Here is a 21467-nt window from a genome sequence, read left to right on the forward strand (position 1 = left end):
TCCAGACTCCTTAACCTACGCTTTGCAATTCCTTCTCCAGGGAATCCCTGGTTAACGGAAACGGAAAAAGACAAAAGAAAACGTGGATAAATAAAAATATACAAGAGGGGAGAAAATGTAGCGATCTATTCACGCCGACACTGTCAGAACCAAGGAAGTAAAGGAGGCATTGAGGTGCGCCCCCTACAAAGGGCAGAAGCAAAAAGATAAGTGCGTTCCCTGTTGATAGAAATACGCGTTCCATGTGTGTATTTTTCTCTCCGTGTTACACAAGAACACACACACACAGACACAGACATGTAATATTTGGAATGGATCCAGCGAAAGAAAAGAAGACTCAAGTGTCCGGATGGAGTAAGGATGAGAAAATGGATAGACACAACCGACATCGAAATCGTCTAGAACAAGTCACACAGGGACAAAAAGGGGGTTACAACTTGATTGATAATAGACTCGAGGGCTAGGGGGCGAAATCTGTCTCCTTATATGAATGGATGACGACACACTTCAGGGGGGCGGTCAGACGACGAAGTACATATCAATTATTATGTATATCTATGAAATGAAATAGTTCTTCTGTTGATAATAATAGACGTTCATAAAAAATAAGAGGATAAAAGAAGAATATTACTTTTCCTGGAACGCAAAAGAAAAAATTTCAATGACAGTAATGGAAATCGACTTTGCGTCGTTCGGAGCCTGGCCGTAGGTTGGCGCAAGGTTTTTGTCGTGATCCGGCCAAACTCTTGGGAACGCCCGAATGGCAACTACACTGAAGGCGAACTCTCTTGAGAGTGACCCAGCCGTGACGGCGTCGCGCCAGCGGTCGCAGCCACTGATCCACGGCTGAAGCGACCAACTTGATATCAGCTGTTTCCTTCTTTTTCTTTTTTCCATCAACTTGCGAAGAAGAAGAGGAGCCTTTGGTGTCACCCTCTTCAACGGCAAGTGATAGAAAACACTCGGCCGCATAGTCGATGACAGTGTCCTCGTTCATATCGAGACCTGAATTATTATTTTTTTATTTATTTTAAAAAGGCAAGCGCCAAAAGTGCCCCAGGGTAAGAATGCGTATTCCATGTCAATAACATACTAGGCCAACTGAAGCGGGAATGTTTTATGCTACCTTGATCTAAACGTCGGCTGACGCAGTCAGACAGCTCCTGCAGCTGTTGTCCGCTCTCTTCAGCTTCTGTCCAGCTCCATTGGACTCCAAAAATCAAATCAGTATAACTTTTGGCTCCGGCATCGACGACCAAAGCTTTAAAAAAAAAAAAAAATGATGAAACAGAGACGATGTAAAAAAAAAAAAAGAATAGAAAGTCCAAACGACCAGAAGAAGACGACGGAAATAAATCAATAGACTTACGAGGAAAACCAATAGATTCTATGGGCTGGTTGGCACTCAATGGCACTTGACGTCGGATTCGCTTACCACGACGACCACCGTTCCGTTCCGGTCGCCAAGGTTGCTGTTGCGGTCTCGACTGTCTCTGACGGTAACGACTGAAAACAAAAAAAGATCAAGATTCACGGCCTCATATCGGATTCTTCATTGTTATAATTACATCGTATAACTAGATGATCCTAACTAACCCACACGATCGATACAACACGGTAAAGAATAGGACAATGGTGAGAGCAACGTATCGTTTGGCACAAGTAACCTAAGAGATTTCATGTCCGGAAAGACACAGGGAAGGCGGCATTTTCTTTTCAGAAAGATACTTTGATTACAACCTAACAAGCCATTAACTTTTCGCCGAATAAATCACGAGGAAACTCATCAAAAGTCTGGCAAAAAATGGACGTTCTTCCTTTCCTCGAGAGGATCGAGTCACCATAAACTGGTCAAAGCTTTCTGTCTTACGCGCTATGGTACAGAAAGAAGTTACGGAGTTTTCTTTTTTGACGTGTCTCAGTTATAAAAAGTGAACGAGGCGCTTGACTTTGTAATAGGCAATATGTCACTATGGGGGAAAAAAAAGTTATCAGCTCGGTTGAGAGGTCGATTAAGACACAAACAGTCGTGTGCTACTTTTGAGTTAATAAGGAAATTCAGTCGGCAAGATGGGATACTTTGTCACGTTTACGCACGCCGCCAACGGGAAAAATCGGTGAAAGGACGATATTGTTCTCCAAGTACCTGACGAATACTTTTGTTTACGACTTGCCGTAAATAAGAAGGAAAAATATTGAAGTATGATCAAATTCAGCGCAAAACGAAAGCAAAATCTGGAAGAGGAAACTTTGAAAGTAAAAGAAAAACATTTACTAATCTAGAAAAAAGAAAGACGAATGAAAAAGGCCTCAGATCAGGCCAGCCATCAGATTTTTGGCGCTTTACGACAATCGATTGAACGGCGAATCATCAACAAAAAAGGGAAGGAAAAGCCATTTCGCCACTGTTGCTATCGACCGTGTCGCAGTTGATATTTCAAGGCTTTTACGAGTTGAAAAGAAGGGAAAGCCAGTGTTTACCTGTAATCTCGGCTTTCCAGGTCGTAATCCCCGTCCGACGTGGCGACGTCGACGTAGTCGTTGGTATTGGAAACATAAGGGCTGTCCTCCTCCATGTCTTGATCCTTCCAGGCGGCTGGGCGTTGAGTCTTAACGCGGTAGCGTGACTCGCCAACAGCCGGAACGGCAGGTTCGGCGGCAGGTGGCATTAAATCGTCTGCAGTGGGTGGATCGTAGTCGTAGGGCGATGGTTGAAACGACCCATCCTATTTTGGGGAGAAGGAAAAATGTTAAAAATCTGACATTTTTCAAAAGTCTGAATTTCTTTGAAATGAAAAAAAAAAAAAAGTGGATAGTTTTATACGTGACGTGGACGATTGTTCCAGCGACCGTGTTTGCGAATGCCGTGCTGAGCTGGATAGACAATGACATTAGGCTCTATCTCTTCCGTCATTTGAATGGCGTCTGATGTGCGTTCCGATTCCGTATGCTGGATGTAATTGCTAGTAAAGAGGGTCATAAAGAGGAAGATGACATTGCAAACGAGTTTAAGTTAATCCAACCTGAATTTGGCGCGCAAATCGTCATCTTGGGACACGCCGTCCAAAATGTTGTGAAAGGAAGTCTCGGAGGCGTAACCCGTCTGCTTTGATGGTGTCACCGTCGGCGTAGAATAAACGACCAGAGCGGGCAATTCTCCACGAGAGGAAAACTTGTGTAAAAGGAACAAAAAAAAAAAAAAGAGCAATGAAACAAACGGGAAAGCAATAAAAGAAATTCCTGTAACAGGAAGTGAGAATAAAAACGATTATTACGCCCATCAGACGATTGATTTGAGATTTCGCAGTTTCATCTTCGTCGTCTGCTATCCAATCAATAATCACATCCGCACCCGTGCCTTCAATGGCCAGCGTTTCGCCGTGCACTTCCCAGTGCCGTAAACGTGCCGGTAGGTTCATTACCACTTTGCCATTGCTGCCGTCCAGTACTCGAATCTGATCGTAAAAAAATGAGAAATGAAAGACGGCCTACTTGATATCTCTTGACAACAGGAAGATTTGACGCGTCTACATTTTTCTCCAATAAGAAACACAAAAAAAAAACGTATGTTTGGCAATTACCCAAGTCGTATTGGCAGAACCGGCCATCTGAGTCACTTGGAGTGCCACATCTGGCAGATCATCTTCATTCAGATTGGCTAGCGCTTGGATCCTGAAAGTTTGAAGGTCCAACAAAAGAAAATTGGGGAAAAGAACAGAAAAAATAAAATTGAGGTTGGTCATCAAGTCGTAAAAACAGTAGAAAAAAATAGCTAGCGGAGGAGGAGATTGAGTTTCATATATTACTTGAGGGTAGTCCCAGCAGGGGCTGTATGGATCCACAGACAATGAAAGCCATTTCCGTTCAAGGCCACCACGTCCTTCCCACCCGCCGTGCCGTTATCCATCGTGACAATAAAATCCTCCATCCCGTCAGCCGTGATGTCGCTGACGACTATCTCGTCGATCCGGCTGACGTTGCTCAACACTGTACGGACCTGAAACGACCAATAAGCGTCCACTTGGATGAGTGCGGAAACAAAGGAAAAAAAAAAAAATTAAACGTTCAACATATAGCTCGCATCATAGGGTGGGGCGTGAATGGGTTGGTATCCGATTTTGTTTGTTTTTTTCAGCTGTACGAAAAGCCGACCAATTTATAACAACTAGACAATCAAATATTCATTTTGGACTTACCAAATCTTTGCGACCTGAGGCTATATCTTTCAGGGAAGCCATGAACAGACTGCCGTTGATGCCCTTGGTCGAGTAAAGGACAAGGGTGGAACCGTCCCCAGAGCCCTTAAGCAATGGGCCGACGGACAGAGAGCCTTGATCGGGAATACCCGTTAGCTGCAACACGTTGCCCGTGACGCCATTAACGACGGCAATGTAATCGGGGCATTTGATTAGCGCTCCTGCAATTCGAAATGAGAAACACAATTTAAAAAATTGGTGATCGATCCGTGGGGTACGGCCACTTGCCTCTAATGCCGACAACTAGATCCGGGATTTTATCTCCGCTGATGTCCTCAACGACCTGAGCCGAGCGAAAATTAGAACCAGCCAAACAAGGGAGTTGTAACTTGTCGGTGGCTATCCCCCAAAGTTGTTTGCCGTCCTTGGAACTGACAGTCCACAGCGCCTATTGCAATAAACAAGATTGACGATTCTGATGGTCGCCAAAAATTTTTCATCACACGTACCCTCGATTTGCCAGTGACAGTGCAATCGATAATCCCGTCAGAGTCAAAATCGGCAACGCAATCGACGGCAAAGACGGCATCGTCTAGCCAAGTCGTCCACAAAATAGCACCATTGCTTCCATTGACGGCTACTATTCCTCCGTCACAAACGGTTGATGAAGTGTTGAAATACATTCGGCATAAAAAGGACGTCAGCGGAGTCACTCGATTCAAACCTGTTTCATCAATCATTAATTGACGATCTTCTCGGCACATCTCTTATTATTATTCGAGGTGGAACTCACAATAAACCAAATAGATATTTCAGGGAAACTGAACAAAAGCAGCAACAGAAAATGAGCCATGCATAATCCTTGAACCAAAAGAAAACAACAGAAATGATTAATTTTACAGAAATAATATGAACTCTTAACTCTATAAAATCATTGGCAAACCTGAATCAAATGCAATGATTATGTCTTCAATGGAATCTTTGTTTATGTCCACAGATGTAAGGACTTTCTGGCCCTCTGATATGGCATGGGGTATGTTCACTTCCCAAACTGCTTCTTCTACAAAGCTGTCACAAGGTTCCGCCAAGGGTGCAACACTCCTGTTTGGCTTCCAAATGCTTACCCTTTGCACAAAATTTGCTAAATGTGACTTGGCCAAAAAGATCACTAAGCCTGTAAGCCCTATGTTTGATTAAGAAATATTAAGTGATATTTGTAAATGGAAGAACTTAAGGATACACACCTGTTACAGCTCCCAAAGCAATGGTGACATACAGTACAGTAATGAGAATAGGAGACTTTTTGGGTGATGCAGTGTGAATTTCCATTAGATGAACACCATTTGAGCGACCATTTTGAGCTCCCAGTTTCTACCAGATAGTGGGGGAAAGTTAGGGTAATTCATATTTAAGCAACAGCCCTTGACATGTTGCAATGATTTTTAGAATTCAACATACATCATACCTTTTCTTTTTCTGATTTCTTTCTAGGTGCCATAAGAGGCTTTTGAAGGGTTTTATCTTTGTTTGAATTACGGAAGCCATTCCTGGCAGATTTGATGAAGACTTCATCATCCACATCATCACTCAAGGTGTCTTCATCAAGGCTGTCATTTGATGGAAGTTTGATCCGTACACCATTACTTGTATCCATTGCAAGATTAACTAAACACAATAGTGAACTAAAGGTAAGATTTCAAATGTTCGTACGTGATATCATAATACCTTCTAATTAAAAAGAAATGGCGCAAAAACCATCGAACGGGAAAGGCGATTATACTGACTCGCATGAATGGAAGGATCCCTCCGAAATAAACAAATCTAGTTGACAAGTAAACCGCTAGAGGCGCCATTGTAGTATATCTTCGATCGAATCCATAACTGAGAAGGAGGAATACGTCATCTCTGATACATAAGCTCTTTCTACCCGTATATCTTGTACGCATGAGTCGTCCAATTCAAGAGCTCACGCAATCTTGATTGGGCTGGTCCAGGGAAAACAAAGGTAAAACGTCAATACCTGGTTTGAATGTGGGCCCTTTTTACGACTTGATGCAACTGGTTGCCATGGCGCCTTAGCATATATTTACTGAAAAACTGTTATTTTATCCATAACCTCTAGCTGTACAGCCACTTATTTAAATAACAGCTTTGCCAACATTCATCATACAGAGAGTTGCTTTCAAATTATACACTGCCTTTATCTTCCTATGAGTTTGAAGAAGACTGTTTTAATCAGATTTTGAAAGCAATGTCGTTAAGCTTGGCAATTCTCAAAAGTTCAATTTCCAGCAAACATACAAGGCTTGCAAGGATGTGGTATTATTTGGCAGATAGCTGAAGCTTAGCAAGAGGAAATGCTTAAAATGATAAAAATCTTAAAAGTAAATTAAAGAATTTAACAGAACTATATGTTATAATTTTGTATTTTGATCACCCTCAAATGAATTTTGTAATTTATTATGTTTGACAGAACAAACAAATGAATTTTGTAATTTATTATGTTTGACAGAACAAACAAAAAACTTTTTCCAACTGGAAAATCAATGTTGAAGGATGAAGTCGTACAGACTTGAAGGGATGAGATCGAAGAAGGTGCTACACATATTGTGCTTATGGAATGCACGAGCAGAAAGGCATTTGAGTGATGGAAATTCCAGTGGGGTAAGAAAAATAGTATTTGCCTGGCGAGGTGAATCTTTATGAAGTATATCGGCCATGGTCTCTCGCATCACGTTGGTCTGATCGAGGTGAGCCCCAGCTTCGAATAACGCTAAGACCGTGGGTGACGTAAAGGTTTCACCAGCTCTTGCCAAGACGTGAAGGCCCGTGTTACCTATCGTGTCTTTCGAATCAGGATCAGCTCCTACTTCCAGCAAAACACGAATAACTTCAGCTGAAGGTAATTGTCCAACATGGATATTAAGACTGTCAATCATTTCCAATTCCAGGGAACTGAAATAATAGCTCGACGATGAGCAGGCAAGCAAAAGAAGATTGTAGCCATTGCGACTGCTCCTTTCATCCAGGCGGACAAGCTGATATAAGCATCGTTTCAACTCGAAACTCTCCTCGTCTGTCATAGTCAAAGAAATGAGAGCAATCGTCAGTTGAATCACGCAGTCCAGCAGAATGTTACAACTTTCCCCATCGTCGTAGTCGTTGTATGAGTTTGCATAACGATGCAGTTCATTGGCTGCGCAACGCAGAACAGCCATGACATTGGGAAAGGAGACAAGTTGACGATCTTCTGCATCAGATTCTTCCCTGCGTAGACTGTGGAATGACATCGCTAACCGACGAATGGTATCAACAGTTGTAATCCAAAGATCCTGTTCCATCTGGCTGCACTCGAGAACGAGCATTGAAATGTTCAGAAAGCGACGCCCGTCATTCAAAGCCCAGCAATCGAGAGCGTATTTGGTAAGACATTCCCAAGTTTGGTAGCTGTTGATTCCCAGAATGCGATAGATAATCAATAAAGCCTGCACTATCAGAGAATCAGGATCGAAAACGGCCATTTCTTCCAGTTGTTCAAGATTTTCCACTTCTGAGGCGTCGAAAGCCTTGCCAGCGACTTCAGACAGAACTGTAGTAGGCTTAGACAAGGCAGGCGACACATCAAAACGGAATCCCATGGCCATCCTCCAGCAAAACAATCCATTTCCCGAATCCCCGGTGTTGATGTAAAAAGCTCCCATTAATTCGAGTGCCATGATCTTATCAGGTCGGCTAAAGGGTTGCTCTTCTTGTGTCAAAATGAATTCGAAAACGGGCCAATTTTGTTGACAACTTGCGCCTATTGCGGCCACCATTAGAGGAGTCAAGCCTTCGCAGTTTTCCTTGTGGAAGTCAGCGCCTTTGTCCAATAACAGCTGCATCACTTCGATTGCACTCGGATCCGGTGAGCAGGCCCATACTTCAACGATCGTCTCCAACAACTCATTCGTCGTCTCATGAATGTCCATGCCAAGTTCAATGAGAAGTTTTATCACATCGACGTCGAATGTCAATGCCCAGCAAGAGTTACCGTTGCTGTCGTTGGCGGACAGATCTGCACCGTTTTTCGCCAGGCAACGGATGACGTCTTTTTGAACTTGATCAGCCAAAGAAATGACGGCGACGTGAAGAGGAGTTAGCCCTTTGTCTATGAAGAAATGTTTCAACATCACATTGGATTTGCTTTTCATGTTTATCTGAGCTTTACAGTCCTCAACGAGATATTGAACCACGTCCAAATGTCCGGCGATAACAGCGGTATGCAGAGGTAAAGCTAGAGCTTGTTCGTAACCTTCCTCCCACATGAGTTGGCCGGGTTGATTAACGTCCGCTCCGCATTGTTCAACAAGGTGCCGAACTTCTTGCAGCTGGCCGTTCTTGCACGCAATTAAAAGAGCCATCCTGTCGAGACGTTGATAGAAAACTTTCTTTATGGTTTCTGAATCTTTCTTGCAGTTGGATCAGTTTTAATCTGCTAGAATTCTTGGAAATCAACGAATCTTGTTGTGAATTGGTAGTACGCCCGATCCAAATATATATAGAGGATTGCCCGAGCACCAAAAGCAAATAGGTATTAACCAGATATTTTCTAAATAACTTTATTATGGATTTAAAAAATCGATATTCTAGCTTTAATACTATTTCTTCATAATTTTTACCATAATGATCAAATAATTGATTAGTGATATTTATTTCTAAAGTTAGGAAATTTGCTGATAGCATCCGTTTATAATAAACAAGAAATATCGTCAACGTCGTCGTGTTAGAAAGCTGTGGAAAAGGTAACAACTGTCAGGACTTTGTATTTTGAAATTGTCACAGCTCGAAAAACAAAAACGGCAATGACTAGCCGATAGGAACATAATGGTTCTTAAACGTGACTATTGTAATTCACTAGATTCAAGTGTGGACCCAGAACTCTTTCAAGCCTTTGATCATTGGCGGACGAAACCGTTTAGGCCAGAAACGAGGTGGATCGATTATGAGCTTCAAAGTGAGGTAATGGATACCGTTAATAAGGTAATTTCCGAAAGGGAGGTTGCCGATGACACCAAAGATGTAGGTTAACCTGCGAAAGCTGAACGTATCGGCAAGGGAGGCATGTTTTTCAAGTTGAGGCATTGGAAGACCCAGTACCCAAGCGATGAAAAGATAAAATGTTTCGTAAGAAATACCTGTGTAACATCGGGCACCGTCTGCTACAGCTCGGCCCATATGTTCGTATTCGGCTGTGACAGACATTTTCATTGACGGACAGACTAGTTTGTCTGCAAAGTAGCGGGTCCAGCGACGAGCTTGCGGCAAACTATCCAATCGACAAAAATTGAAACGATCGTCGATTCCGAGAATCCAGCCAATACAACGCCAGATATGAACAAATCCCTCCAATTCTCTCTCAGTGGCGCGGGAAATACCAAATTTCTCCGGGTGTAGCAAAACGAGTCCCATGAAAGCAAACTGCGTTCCACTCATATCCAGCTACATAACACCAATATTAGCTGTTTCGAATACAATAACGCATTGAGAAGAAACATGCTGACCTACTTGATTTAGATATGGGATCTGCTCAACAGGGAAAGCCTCGGCGTTTTTATAGCTCCCATTTAACTGAGACAAGAACGGGCAATTCGGAATGGAGCTGAAGTCCTTCTGTAACACCTCAAGTATTGGCTGGCCTTTATGAAGCGGAAGGCCGCATTTAGTGATCTCCGTGTTGTCGACTGATGGACGAATCTCCACAGAGTTGAGACGTGTCGCCGCATCCGTGTGATATTGACGAACCAACCGAAGACTTCGGCGAGCTTTGCTATCAGCTTGCCACATATCGCCCATGTACCAACTCATGACGTGAATGGAAGTGCTAATGTATCTTCGGTAAGATTTTTTAGGAGTTTCCGATTTTTCCGTAAAGATAAGCGGTTTCAGCACTTGCGGTGAGTACAGCATCATAATGAGTGATACAAGATGACAAAAAAAGATACCACTATATCCATAGGATTAATAATATATTATAGAATTTAAGATTTAGAATTAACTTGAAGTACCCGTAATATTTTTTCACAAACTGTTTTCCAGCTTCAAATTTTTTCTCATCAAACCAAGGTGGAGTTCCAGCTGGGATGTCCTCTCCTAAGTTTACTAGGAAATGCTGACCTTCAATCAACTGCTTCATGATTTTTTCCATTTCTTCTTCACCAAACTCAACCCCATGACTAGGACAAGTGGTGTCTTTCACCATTTTTTGACAAGTTAAAGATACAGAATTACTGTTGCACTATATGGGGTGAATGGCACATTGCTTCTAGATTAGTGAAACAACATTAATTTTGTGCCACCTAAAAAGAAAAGAAAAACAGTAGTACTTAAGAGTTACAGTTGTCCAGAATTCTCACTGCAACCAGAAATCTTAGCTTTTAACTAAGCTAAGGTTTTTTCAATGATGGTGTATGATGGTTGCATAACACGATCCAGTGGCAAAAGACGAGAAATAATTTAGTTATTCATTCAAACTGTTAGTATAAGTTCAATCTTTTAAGTTCATAAGTCCAATGGAGTCCTCATTTAACACCCAGATGTCTAGGGATATAAAATAAAATAAAAGGCTAGGATCTATATAAAACGTTGAAATCATAATCCGAAAATATTACCTGTTCAGGTAAATATACAGTACGTTTACTAGACGAACCTTCCCTCGGATTCAAGGGAGTGTTTGTTTACCTTTCGGCCATCTACCGTCGTTTTTGGTACTTCTTCTGGATTTAAAGGCAAGACATTTTGTTCTGCAGACGACAGACGGAAAGAGTTAGTTGACTTACAACATTCATTGCAAGTTTAGGAAAGTTCTCTGGTTACTCAAATGTCTTCTCCTTCTTTAAATACCTCATTAACATCATCTCCCCAGAAAGAAAGAGATAGCAAAGAAAGGGAAAATCCTGATGAAAACTTTGATCAGGTAATATTTAATGTAAAAAAATGAATAAAGCTTAGTTGACTTCTAGTTAAACGCCCCAGTGTTCCAGCGTAATTAATTTAAAATTGGGAAGCTTCGAAAACATTTCCACTGTTCTTCTTCTATACACTTTGAAAATGATTAAGTTAAATCTATAAAATCAAAAACTTGTGTGATTCCAGTTTGATGATGAAGAAGCAGACTTGCACTATGGATCTACATCATCAGGCAGAAAACGTCTTTTTAGCAAAGAGCTCCGTTGCATGATGTTTGGATTTGGTGATGATCAAAATCCCTACACAGAAAGTGTTGATTTGCTAGAAGACTTGGTCATTGAATACATCACAGAAACGGTTAGTACTTCTATTCAATTTCTTTGGATTGTGTTATTTTTGAAGTTTTTGTTAAGATTCTTAGAATTATAGTAGGGAAAATAGTAGTGCTCAAGAAATCAAAATGTATTTTATCAAGGTTATGGCTACAAAGACTAGAGTTTAAAAAATTCCTATGCATAGCCAATGGCTTCAGTTGTAATGGAACATTTTATTAATTACCATTCCAGACACACAAGGCAATGGAAACCGGACGGACGGGCCGTGTTCAAGTAGAAGACATGGTATTTTTGGTCCGAAAAGACACACGCAAATTTGCTCGTGTCAAAGACCTCCTTACGATGAACGAAGAACTGAAGAAGGCCCGTAAAGCTTTCGACGAAGTAAAATATGCTGGCGTTTCATAATCCTCTTGGACTAACCAGAAAACGCATGGACCGTCTCTTGTGTATATCCCGCAGAATCAAGCAACCTTTAAAAAAATGATAATAAACAATCGTAATCTTTTTCAACTACGACAGGAAATTTGTGCGTGACGTATATTTTTTGAAGATATACCTAAGTGTCTCCAGGGTAAAATCCGACGGGCCACAGACACACGCAAAATTCGAACCAACATCATGATATTCCTCACTTAAAATAGTAGTGGCTAATACGGACTTGCTGATCCGACCTCGAAGACCTGGCCATTCGTCATCCGACTCGGACAGCACGTGCCACAATTTAAACCTATAAAAGACATGTTTTAATATCTGATCAAGGAAGAGACCAAAATGGTTATTTCTTACTTGTTTGGATATTTTAATTCGAGTTCTCGAAATTCTTCTTTCCAGATTATGTCATCCTGGGTTCGATTGAAGAACAACAAAGAAACCCGCCTTGTTAAACCAAGAGAAATATTTGAATCCAATCATAGGTTAATAGGTTAAAACTTAAAGGGCACCTGTTATTGCGTAGAACGTCGATTGCGACGCGTATCAATGGAGTGATGCCCGTGCCGGCAGCAATAGCTATGAGGTTCTTTCCTTCTAATTGCGATCCTACAAAGTTCCCGATTGGATTGCTCACTTCAATCGAACGGCTGCCCTCAGACAATCGATCCAATGCTGACGTAAATGGCCCGTTGGCGTATATTTTGATCAGAAAGTGGAGTGCGGTTGGCGACTCACTTATGGAAGGGCAGTCTGTCGTCTCGCACGAAGATAGCGTGGAAGTGATAGGGGTGTAGCTGCGGATCACTTCAGTTCCATCTGATGATTGGATAGAAAGTAAATATTGCATGTCCAGCTATTTCTTTAAAACTTATTTGATCACGTAGATGCAATTACCTTCCAAACAAAGTTTTAGCTGAACGTGCCAACCCACAGGAACGTGGAAGTTCTGACCAGTAGGGAACGTCAGAGTACATAGAAACACGTTATGATTAACACGCGACTTGCGTGTTAATACAGAACGACGGAAGAAAGGCGGAGCTTGGCCTAACGGCTGGAAGCCTTGGATAACCTCCTCTAAATCGCCTAATTTCTGCCAATGGAGCGCGATTTGCTTTTTGTGGAGTACTAATTCCACTTTACCCGTTGTCAAAGAGACTGTTGGCTTACAAAAAGGATGGACATCTTCAGCTAAGCGGATTTGATAGTCGAAGCAGCGTAACCAATCGTCGCTGTATATCCGAGTATGAAAGACATTTCCATCAATAGAAGTCGATATCCGACGTGCGTCAAGACCCTTCTGTCGAGTATAAAGGACTATGGTGACGGTGGTCAAATTCTGCATCCAATCGGTGGTCACCATTCCAGCGGAAGATGCCGATAACGACGGAAAGGGAGGAGGCATGGACAAATCCTTGCCAACAGCAAGTTTGCTTTGTGGACGCTTGACTGGAGGCAGCATTGAGTCCGTTCTCAATCGTCCGACGAGGCACTTTTTCAGCATCGATTCGTAGTTTACCCACTTATGGACTTGATCGAACAAATCCGTGGCGTCAATCCCGACACCTCGCATCAGTTCCTCTTCTCCGCCAGGATGAAATTCGAAATAGGACGACACGTTGTATACCATACCTATGGAAGACAGAACAAGGATTTAAAAAAATTGATCATTTTAGGATGAAAAAAAAAAATGCATAAAAAACATATGCCAAACCTCTAATGGCTAGCCAAGCGTCATTTTTGTTTTTATGCTGAGCAAGTTCGTCTAAAGAGATATCCCTTAACCGATTTCCGTTGCCGCTGAGATTCGTCGATGAGTTGGTCAGCTTGATCCAATCCATCAGAGAACGGCCAGGTTTGAGCGCGGTTTTGTTGCGCGGATTTCCTGTTACGGTAGAATCAGACTGATTAAACATTGTTTCTTCGTCGAAGATGCAGTGACTGAGCGACCCCTTGCAAGACTGGCTCAAGAATATCGGGATTGCGTCCAAGTCTTTCGTGGCTTACTGCTAAGGAGCGTGCACAACCTCCTCCGCGAAAGTCTTGGAAAACACCGGATCGCAAAAAGGGGATGGTCAAAAAGAGAAGTAGGAGGTACTAAGAGGGATGCGCAACTCCCTCTGGATCAATAGTTTCTTTGTCCCTTTTCATCAGATATAATAAGATGATTGGAATCAATTTTCGCCAGTCCCTGAACTAAATTGTTCTCCCATCCAGGCGCTTACCGGATTCTATCAAAGTTCTATTTTTATAAAGAAAAAACAAAACACGATTCGATCTTAACAAAGCAGTTTCGTTTACCACGTTACTTCTACCCAAACTTTCACGAGAATCTAATTAGCTTTGTTTATTTCTCATAGGGCCCTAGTCATAGGGATTATATCGATCGTTATCCCAAAAAAGCGTCGTAAATAGTAAAAAGCGCTCGACAGGATTCTTGTTTGCGTGTGAAAATCCAACCATTCACGGTTGGGCTTAAGTAGGCAAGCTAAATGCGGTCGCTACATAAGAAATCGCAGTCTTCAGAATGATTTTGAGTCTTTACGGTGCTTGGCAAAAGAACTGTGGTGGAGGTAGATCAATAGATAAAAGTATTGATTTAAGAAGAGGCATACATCCAAAAATAACTATGTTGAAATCCCAGGAGATTAAAACCATGTTACTCTAAAACATACATGTGTAAAAACATGTTCCAACAAACATGTTGCAATATTAAGCAATATGTTTACTAAATATAGGTACCCACACACCCTACACAAACCATGAAATGTGGCTTTCTCAAACTTCAGGCACACACTATATTAAATCCAAGACCTATTAAATCTAATGCAGATGATATAATAAAATACAAATTAATTGTAAAGAAGAGAGAACAAACCTGTGGCTGAAGCTGTTGATACATTCAGATATTCCATTTTGAATTTCAGCTTTAAATTTTAATGTAGGATTCTGCAAACGTATGCACTATTGTGATTGCTTTTTCGATTTATTCGACGAATATCGCTTAAGTCGAATTAAACGAAATATCCGCACTAGATAATAGCATAATAGATATGCACCGACTCGGGTTTAGTTTTCGATGAATAACGAAAATTAACTATGTTGTTTCATTGTTTACCTACTTATTTTTAAGTCACCATTTTCTAATTGTTCTTATACAAAATTCAAATTGATCCATCTTATCAATGACAACACTGAATTTAAACGCAATTTAAAGAATAAGGAATAACAAAAGTCCCAAACACGATTTCAAGTCTCAAAATCTTCGTCTGCAGATCTGCTGTATGTGCGCCAACCTTGCCATTTCTATTTTACACGATGATAGTTCGAGAGCTTAAATTGATTTTTACATAAGTTTGTTAGCTGATTATTCAACTTTAGATTTTAGCTGTAGTTTATTATATTTTTCTTTTATCTAATATTAATTTTCAAATATGTTCTCGAATTTTGTAATGTTTTGTTAGAAAGCAGACGACGTCGAAAGTTCGCGGCAGAAAACCGACATCGTGACTTTCTTCATCTCCTTGAGGATAAATGGAAATTATGAAAGGCAACTTATAATAGTTTATTAGTCAAAAATCGAATAGCCGAAAATTGTAATCAAAGAAATGGCTACAAAGATCATCAATAAGACAGTCACTGAATTCTCCCTTCGAATAACACGATGCTTCTTTGTCCCCTCCAAGGTAGTAATTTTTTGGAATAAAAATATCAGGAAAAAATTTCATTTCGAATTTTGCGGAAAATATTTCATTGTTCAACAAAAAAACATGTCCTTCTTTACCATCTAACATGTTTTTTAAATTGATAGACAATTCAGACCAATGCAACCCTCTTCCAAGAAAGATTGGAAACCTCGATAACAAATGGTATGCTATTTATTAACCAAGCCTACAAATCCATTAAATAAAAAACAAAACAACAAATTTTTTTGGTTATTAGTTGAAGAACAGTTACCAACTACAATCAGGCCACCTTTACCCATCATACATTCAAGAAAATTAGCCTTCCCTCCCAAGTTTAAGGCTCCACGCCAAGTGTGGGTATCAAACATGGATACAGTTGAGGAAGAAAAATTGGGGCTAATTGACTTGCATCCGGAAGTGTTTGCTGAGCGTCCTAGAGTGGATATCATTCATGAAAATGTCAGGTGGCAACAACTTTATCGCCATGTGGTATGATCATCATTGAAATCCCTTTTCTCTGCAAGATTTGCAAATTTATTTACATTCTTATTTAGTCATACGCTAACACGAAAATGAGGTACGAAGTAAGGGGAGGTGGTAAAAAGCCACGCCAGCAAAAAGGCAGTGGTAGATCCCGACACGGATCGATCCGTTCTCCCATTTGGAGAGGTGGTGGGATTGTCCACGGTCCGCGATCTCCCACACCGTATTTTTACATGTTAGGTTTTAACACTCGGCTCAATGGTCTTCGATCCACTCTCTCTGCGAAGCTCGCTCAAGTAATTTTTTCAAACCATACCTTAAGAATAGCTCTCAAGTAGTTTTCTCTGCTTTAGGATGATCTGCATATTGTAGATTCGTTAGATATACCGACGGATGATCCATCATATTTGGAAAAGCTCGTCGAAGAGCGAGGTTGGGGACCAGCCGTTTTGTTCGTGGACGAGTAAGTACCAAATTATATTCATAGCTGTCCTATAAGCGATACTTATCCAACCATGTATATAGCAATGACATCATGCCCTTAAATATCACTGCTGCATCAGATTCGCATGGTCATTACAATCTCATGCCTGTCTACGGTAATAATTTCAATATAATCAATCATCGCGTTTATTTATTAACTAACGTCTATTTGGTATTTTCTAAAAGGTCTAAACGTGTACAGTATGCTGAAACACCACACGTTAGTCTTGACTCTTGCAGCCGTTGAGCGTCTCGAAGAGCGGCTTTTGTTCCATCTGAATCGCAATGACGCAGCTTCAGCTGGGCAGAAATATAGACTAGATTCCGTATAGACTGCTGTCTAAAATGTAGTCTCTGTTGGAAAGTAATTATTTTTTCATGTTTTCATTCCTTAATAAAGAGATTTGAAAACCCCTCACAGAATAGAGCATTTGTCAACAAAAAAAACGTTATGGTACTGCAAAACGTTGCACTAGGTCTTGAACAACTTCCTCCATGGCGAAGAAACACGATGTTACCACCCTTTTCACTAAGATCAATTGTTTCCAGGTAGTGCTGTTTAAGCAGGGCTGGACTGCTTTTTCGAGCTTATCCAATTCTTCACGGTATATATCTTTGTCTAGCACTTCCAGTTCTAAAGTCACGGAAAAACAGTTATTGGCCGGTTTGTTTAGCTTGAGGCGCTCACAGAGTTGAAATAGCAAGCATATTTATACCTTGAATAATGTAATTATAATAATAACACATAGCGCAGACGGATCCGTGTACGTTCCGAAGCTCATTCCGCTCATTCCACAACGCTGTAACTTGACCAGGAAGTTCGACGAGAAGTCGATCCCAGCTTTCGGCCGCTTGGACAACTTGAAAGACAACTCTGCAGTACAAAGAAACAGGCAAAATCCGTTAATTTTAAATGACCGCCAAGATTTCCCTATTTTTGTTATACCCATCAAGGTTACACTGAATCCAGTCAGGACGTTTGAAATGACGTCGCACGGCGAATTTATGGAGACCTACATTCATGTTGAACGCCAATTCTACGTGAACTCTATCGATCCAATCCACGTGTTCTTTCTTAATAGCCTCACCGAGAAGCCGGTGAGCTTGCTGACAGCGTAATAGAGCCTTTTCTCGATAACTGGGACTACCTGCCCAGCTTGTCATTTGGACCAACTTCAAACATTTTGAGAAGCAGAATATTTTTTGTCAATTTTGGAGATTTATGCTTTAAGGTAACGTTCTGTTAAGAGATTATGGTTGTTCTTACTTTAGCGATCTTATCAAGGTAACCCCGAGCTCGTTGGGCGGACGTTGCCAACCGGGTCGAAAGAGTAGTTAACGTGGCATTGATTGGAGTGCTCCAGGGGTCGTTGCAACTGATGCCGCAAGCCACTTTAGCCTCTCGAGAAGCCTTTTTAAAGAGCTGGTCCAATGGATTAAAAAGTTACACTAATTCTTCATCAGTTAAATTAACGAAAAATTCAAAGACACCTGATTTGCCGTCGAGTTGATAACGGCTGTGAAGAGTGGGCGGCGGTACAAATGTTTAAACGACATCAACACTTCGTAGATATTCCAGAGCGTACTGCACCGATGTACTGCGTCTTCAAAGTCGTGAACCAGATGGATCTCTAAAGCCCTTGTCTCATTTTGGTAACTAGACGGAAATAAGATTTTTTTTTCTTTGATTGCAATTGCTTAGACAAGGCGCTACGGCAATGTTTACCTATTATAGGCCTTGTACCATTCTTCCGAATTCAGGATGTCAAATATGTTGGTGCGATGATGGCTGACAAGATTAATAGCCAATTCAACGAAATTATCCTGTGCCATCGTTAGACTAAGGCCAACATCACGTTCTCTCTCATTGCAAAATGTCACCGGTTTGATACCCTCACCGTACCTAGGTTCGTTCTCGTCAATTATAAAAGATAATCTTATTAAAATATTTTAATAGAAAACTTGCCTTCCTAATTGTTCCAGGGATTCGCAAATATCAATTACGTGTCCTAAACGTAAATCCAACGCGTGGAAGTTGGCCAAAACTATTTGGTCGTTTAGCTCCATTGTCTGCCACTTCATGGTCTGTAATTTGAAACGTTTTTATTTCCCCAGTTGTAGAAAAAATGTAAACATTGATTTGCGTCACTTGAAAGTAAGTAGCGACGCATCGCTGAACAGCTCGACGACAAAACTTCTCCAAGTCTTCGACACATTCCCTTGGTCGTCCTTTGAGGAAAAGCTGATCGATGGCGACCGCCAACGCGTGTTGGCTGATTTTCGTCACTACCTCGTTACCGATGGTGAAGAGAAGCCTAGCAGCCGCATCGCTTTCCCTAAAAATACGATGAATGATCGCACGGTAACGAAAAAATAAAATTTTTCTTTTTTTTTTCTTTCTTTTCCATATTGTGTCATATTCTTTTTTCATATGTCCGATAGCGAGTCCTCTTTACAGTGGTCGCCCGGATGGATGAAGTCGAGTGGGCGAAATCAAAGAATGCGTAGGAGTCGGGAAATCCAATATCGCGCTATCGCGAATGGGGCACGGACACGAAGCAGACAACCAACAATACCAAAATGTATGAAAAAAAAAAAAAAAGTGAACCTGTTCTCATAGTTGGGTAGGTCTACGTGACGCACAATAACGATGATCCGATTGCACGCGTCTTGACCAATCCAAAGGTAATTATTTTTAAATGAATAAAAAGGAAGCATTACGCCGTGGTGGAGATGGAATTATTGCAAGTATCAGCAGCACGCTTGGTTTACCTTGATAAATAGCCGGTAAATCGACCAGTGGAGCTATATGTTGCCCTCTGATTGTTTCAGGAAAGATCTTGACTTTTTCAATTTCATCGACTGATCGACGTAAGAAAGTCAAATACCTGGCTGCCAATTTCGTCTGTTTCGATGCTTCCTTTTAGAATATGTTCTCTCAAGTTCATGGCTGATTCAAAACAACATCTAACGGAATTCATACCTGTAGTTGATCGAGAAGGTTTTCCAGCTCGTCTCCGACTACCGAATTCGCTTCTTTGAGGATGGACAAGACGCGCTGGTAGTCCGCTTTCATCAACTTGGTGCCGAGTTTCTTTAAAACTTCATCTTTAAAGCAGGGAAAATATTAAAATCAAAAATGGTATACAACTTTAATTTGTTTTTTTTTTCATTCAAATTATTTCATAATTAAAATAAAAAAGGAACAAAATAAAATTCTTTACATTTAAAAAGCAGGCTATTGATTTCGCCTTGAATGGTGGGATGGTTATTTTCAGCGCCACATGTCGAGTAGTAATCCCTGAGTTCCAACGAGTACGTAACCACGTAAATCCACTGATGCGCCAACCCTTCGTAAAATGAACGGTATTTTAAACTATTAAACATTGTCGATTTTTTTTTTTTTTTCTTTAATAAAATTGATCTAGGCCTTTATACTTTCCAGCTGTTCGATTTGATCCTCGTCGTCTTGTTTGGGAGGTTGAACAATAAGTGTTGGCTTGAGGAGAAGACTGTCGCTTAAGCATCGACTTTCGATTAGAAATTGTCGCAATTTCAACAGAGTGCCTTCCATCAAATGCTTCATTTCTACGAAGACATGCAAATCATGTATGGTAATCTTCATAATTCGTGTATAAAATAACCACCTTTAAGTCGATTTTCGCACAGGTTGAGCGCGTGTCTCTCGAAATAGAAGACTACTTTGGTCAAGTGTCGAGGCAAATCCTTGACTCCACGAACCAAACAATTGTTGTAGACAGCCGTGTCGAATTGACCAGGTCGAATCAGTGGTTCGACAGCCTCGATTTTGATGAAGAAAGACGTCGGATTATTCGATCCGTGGATCGAACCGACCACTGCCCAATCAAAACGTAATCTATCGACGACGTTCTCCTGCTGCGACGAGCTGACAAAGAGCACCACTTTATTTGGGTCGTTCAGGTAATCGATAACGTAGCGATCTTGTTGCTCACTCCAGCCCACGTCGACCTTATTGGAAGTATCCATCAAATGATGGTGGCATTGATCGCGGAAACGTTTCACCTAATAGATGCATCAGAAATACGAGGTAGGCTATGTAGAACGTGACGTATAGACTTTTGGTAATTAAGGGCTTCACACACTGACCAATTGGCGCAAGTCTCGGTCTTCTTCTTTCCGAATGATCTCCAACAGAAGTTGCCCGTCTGGCTCTTCTTCGCTACCAGTATCGTCTTCCAGGAATCCTCTATCCCTCCCGTCCATTATTTCCCTGATGGATGAGGTGGTTGATGTTGCACGACGACTAAACGAGCCAAAGTGTAGCAAAAGATTTTGCCACCACTCTCCGCTCCACTGCGTGTGTAATCTGCTTCCAGGTGTAAATATCAAAGCAGCAAAGTGCTTTTTCGGTCACTCGTAGCAACAATAAGACTCTATAAGCCAATATCATGGGGGTCGAAGATAATACGATCACTCGGTTGAATGGGTTCTATACAACGTGTAGTAGACACGTCCTGAAGTTACGCAGGACCAATAGGAATACTCCCTTTCTCATAATTCACATTTGTTTCCGAGTCATTGTAACTTTTTTGAACAACGAATGTATTGACTCGAAAGGGTTGACCGAAAGAGCTATTCCACCATGCTTATAATGGTGTTTCTAGACTCGGGTTTTCAATAAGGTCGGTTGCCATAGGATACGATTAGTTGCGTCCCTCCTATTTTTTGTTTTTTCCCACCTGGTCAAAGCGTCCTTCCGTCGTTTGAAAGGAAACGGAAGTTGCGGCGCTGCTGCTATTTCATGCTCGCTGATGTCGTTTGATGAAAGTTAGAAAAATGTTACTTGGGTAGAATTATGATGGCCAATGTTGCTATTTCGGTAGGTATCAGTCGTGTCGTCAATGTTGCACGGGGCAACGTCTTCA

General features: G+C 41.2%; 6 protein-coding genes and 1 non-coding gene across 9 annotated transcripts; 2 read left to right on the top strand and 5 right to left on the bottom strand.

Annotated features, from left to right (window-relative positions):
• Positions 1 to 232: 232 nt before the first annotated feature.
• On the bottom strand, positions 233 to 6073 carry LOC116921159. The gene is made up of 16 exons (XM_032927398.2): positions 5922 to 6073; positions 5662 to 5861; positions 5441 to 5567; positions 5140 to 5379; positions 4706 to 4920; positions 4485 to 4644; positions 4197 to 4417; positions 3807 to 3997; positions 3582 to 3672; positions 3276 to 3455; positions 3024 to 3172; positions 2825 to 2963; positions 2482 to 2726; positions 1370 to 1506; positions 1127 to 1261; positions 233 to 1005 (listed from the first exon to the last, which is right to left on the bottom strand). Exons 2-16 carry the CDS (start codon positions 5848 to 5850, stop codon positions 659 to 661), a joined length of 2766 nt encoding a protein of 921 aa, XP_032783289.2. The 5' UTR covers positions 5851 to 5861; positions 5922 to 6073; the 3' UTR covers positions 233 to 658.
• Positions 6074 to 6604: 531 nt separating this feature from the next.
• LOC123466291 (protein fem-1 homolog A-like) lies at positions 6605 to 9508 on the bottom strand. The gene is made up of 3 exons (XM_045172690.1): positions 9371 to 9508; positions 8404 to 8597; positions 6605 to 8343 (listed from the first exon to the last, which is right to left on the bottom strand). Exons 1-3 carry the CDS (start codon positions 9379 to 9381, stop codon positions 6740 to 6742), a joined length of 1809 nt encoding a protein of 602 aa, XP_045028625.1. The 5' UTR covers positions 9382 to 9508; the 3' UTR covers positions 6605 to 6739.
• LOC116921161 lies at positions 8983 to 10981 on the bottom strand. Of its 2 annotated transcripts, none has more exons than XM_032927402.2 (5): positions 10844 to 10981; positions 10559 to 10772; positions 10241 to 10494; positions 9741 to 10179; positions 8983 to 9674 (listed from the first exon to the last, which is right to left on the bottom strand). In XM_032927402.2, exons 3-5 carry the CDS (start codon positions 10432 to 10434, stop codon positions 9096 to 9098), a joined length of 1212 nt encoding a protein of 403 aa, XP_032783293.2. In that variant the 5' UTR covers positions 10435 to 10494; positions 10559 to 10772; positions 10844 to 10981; the 3' UTR covers positions 8983 to 9095. The 2 variants fall into 2 exon arrangements, with proteins under 2 accessions (XP_032783293.2, XP_032783292.2); XM_032927401.2 differs by having other exon boundaries at positions 10241 to 10497.
• LOC116921166 (transcription initiation factor TFIID subunit 13) lies at positions 10977 to 11992 on the top strand. The gene is made up of 3 exons (XM_032927410.2): positions 10977 to 11148; positions 11328 to 11498; positions 11708 to 11992. Exons 1-3 carry the CDS (start codon positions 11053 to 11055, stop codon positions 11882 to 11884), a joined length of 444 nt encoding a protein of 147 aa, XP_032783301.1. The 5' UTR covers positions 10977 to 11052; the 3' UTR covers positions 11885 to 11992.
• LOC116921163 (cytochrome b5 reductase 4) lies at positions 11586 to 15185 on the bottom strand. Of its 2 annotated transcripts, none has more exons than XM_032927405.2 (8): positions 15031 to 15185; positions 14787 to 14940; positions 13623 to 13793; positions 12806 to 13540; positions 12421 to 12727; positions 12266 to 12355; positions 12036 to 12206; positions 11586 to 11949 (listed from the first exon to the last, which is right to left on the bottom strand). In XM_032927405.2, the coding sequence occupies exons 2-8, from the start codon at positions 14821 to 14823 to the stop codon at positions 11895 to 11897; spliced, it is 1566 nt and encodes a 521-aa protein (XP_032783296.2). In that variant the 5' UTR covers positions 14824 to 14940; positions 15031 to 15185; the 3' UTR covers positions 11586 to 11894. The 2 variants fall into 2 exon arrangements, with proteins under 2 accessions (XP_032783296.2, XP_032783295.2); XM_032927404.2 differs by having other exon boundaries at positions 15027 to 15185.
• Positions 15186 to 15370: 185 nt separating this feature from the next.
• LOC116921164 (39S ribosomal protein L4, mitochondrial) lies at positions 15371 to 16978 on the top strand. The gene is made up of 7 exons (XM_032927406.2): positions 15371 to 15594; positions 15720 to 15777; positions 15851 to 16083; positions 16149 to 16373; positions 16431 to 16540; positions 16603 to 16676; positions 16747 to 16978. The coding sequence occupies exons 1-7, from the start codon at positions 15517 to 15519 to the stop codon at positions 16890 to 16892; spliced, it is 924 nt and encodes a 307-aa protein (XP_032783297.2). The 5' UTR covers positions 15371 to 15516; the 3' UTR covers positions 16893 to 16978.
• Positions 16692 to 20992, bottom strand: LOC116921160. The gene is made up of 15 exons (XR_006644968.1): positions 20957 to 20992; positions 20208 to 20845; positions 19999 to 20148; positions 19785 to 19910; positions 19544 to 19668; positions 19333 to 19480; positions 19169 to 19229; positions 18710 to 18896; positions 18527 to 18645; positions 18287 to 18463; positions 18052 to 18217; positions 17828 to 17983; positions 17507 to 17733; positions 17277 to 17434; positions 16692 to 17194 (listed from the first exon to the last, which is right to left on the bottom strand). It is a non-coding gene; the product is annotated as an uncharacterized LOC116921160 (transcript).
• Positions 20993 to 21467: the final 475 nt, after the last annotated feature.

Source organism: Daphnia magna, linkage group LG4 (assembly GCF_020631705.1).
Source record: "Daphnia magna isolate NIES linkage group LG4, ASM2063170v1.1, whole genome shotgun sequence".
Classification (NCBI taxonomy): Eukaryota; Metazoa; Arthropoda; class Branchiopoda; order Diplostraca; family Daphniidae; genus Daphnia; species Daphnia magna.

Excerpts from the sequence above, each read along its gene's own strand:
- LOC116921159 (XM_032927398.2), bottom strand. The coding sequence starts at position 5,850 with ATGGATACAAGTAATGGTGTACGGATCAAACTTCCATCAAATGACAGC. Across the intron at positions 4,645-4,705 it reads CTGTCACTGGCAAATCGAGG|GCGCTGTGGACTGTCAGTTC; the intron begins GTACGTGTGATG and ends TTATTGCAATAG. Across the intron at positions 2,727-2,824 it reads GGAACAATCGTCCACGTCAC|GATGGGTCGTTTCAACCATC; the intron begins GTATAAAACTAT and ends TCCCCAAAATAG.
- LOC123466291 (XM_045172690.1), bottom strand. Across the intron at positions 8,344-8,403 it reads TCAATATCTCGTTGAGGACT|ACAAAGGGCTAACTCCTCTT; the intron begins GTAAAGCTCAGA and ends ATTTCTTCATAG.
- LOC116921163 (XM_032927405.2), bottom strand. The coding sequence starts at position 14,823 with ATGGAATATCTGAATGTATCAACAGCTTCAGCCACAG. Across the intron at positions 13,794-14,786 it reads ATCAACAGCTTCAGCCACAG|GAAATCCGCGCAACAAAACC; the intron begins GTTTGTTCTCTC and ends CTACCGTAACAG. Across the intron at positions 12,356-12,420 it reads GACGTTCTACGCAATAACAG|GCGGGTTTCTTTGTTGTTCT; the intron begins GTGCCCTTTAAG and ends TGGTTTAACAAG.
- LOC116921166 (XM_032927410.2), top strand. The coding sequence starts at position 11,053 with ATGTCTTCTCCTTCTTTAAATACCTCATTAACATCATCTCCCCAGAAA. Across the intron at positions 11,149-11,327 it reads CTGATGAAAACTTTGATCAG|TTTGATGATGAAGAAGCAGA; the intron begins GTAATATTTAAT and ends GTGTGATTCCAG. Across the intron at positions 11,499-11,707 it reads TTGAATACATCACAGAAACG|ACACACAAGGCAATGGAAAC; the intron begins GTTAGTACTTCT and ends TTACCATTCCAG.
- LOC116921161 (XM_032927402.2), bottom strand. The coding sequence starts at position 10,434 with ATGGTGAAAGACACCACTTGTCCTAGTCATGGGGTTGAGTTTGGTGAA. Across the intron at positions 10,180-10,240 it reads TTTGTGAAAAAATATTACGG|TGGTATCTTTTTTTGTCATC; the intron begins GTACTTCAAGTT and ends CTATGGATATAG. Across the intron at positions 9,675-9,740 it reads AGATCCCATATCTAAATCAA|CTGGATATGAGTGGAACGCA; the intron begins GTAGGTCAGCAT and ends GGTGTTATGTAG.
- LOC116921164 (XM_032927406.2), top strand. The coding sequence starts at position 15,517 with ATGGCTACAAAGATCATCAATAAGACAGTCACTGAATTCTCCCTTCGA. Across the intron at positions 15,595-15,719 it reads GCTTCTTTGTCCCCTCCAAG|ACAATTCAGACCAATGCAAC; the intron begins GTAGTAATTTTT and ends TTAAATTGATAG. Across the intron at positions 16,084-16,148 it reads AACAACTTTATCGCCATGTG|TCATACGCTAACACGAAAAT; the intron begins GTATGATCATCA and ends ATTCTTATTTAG.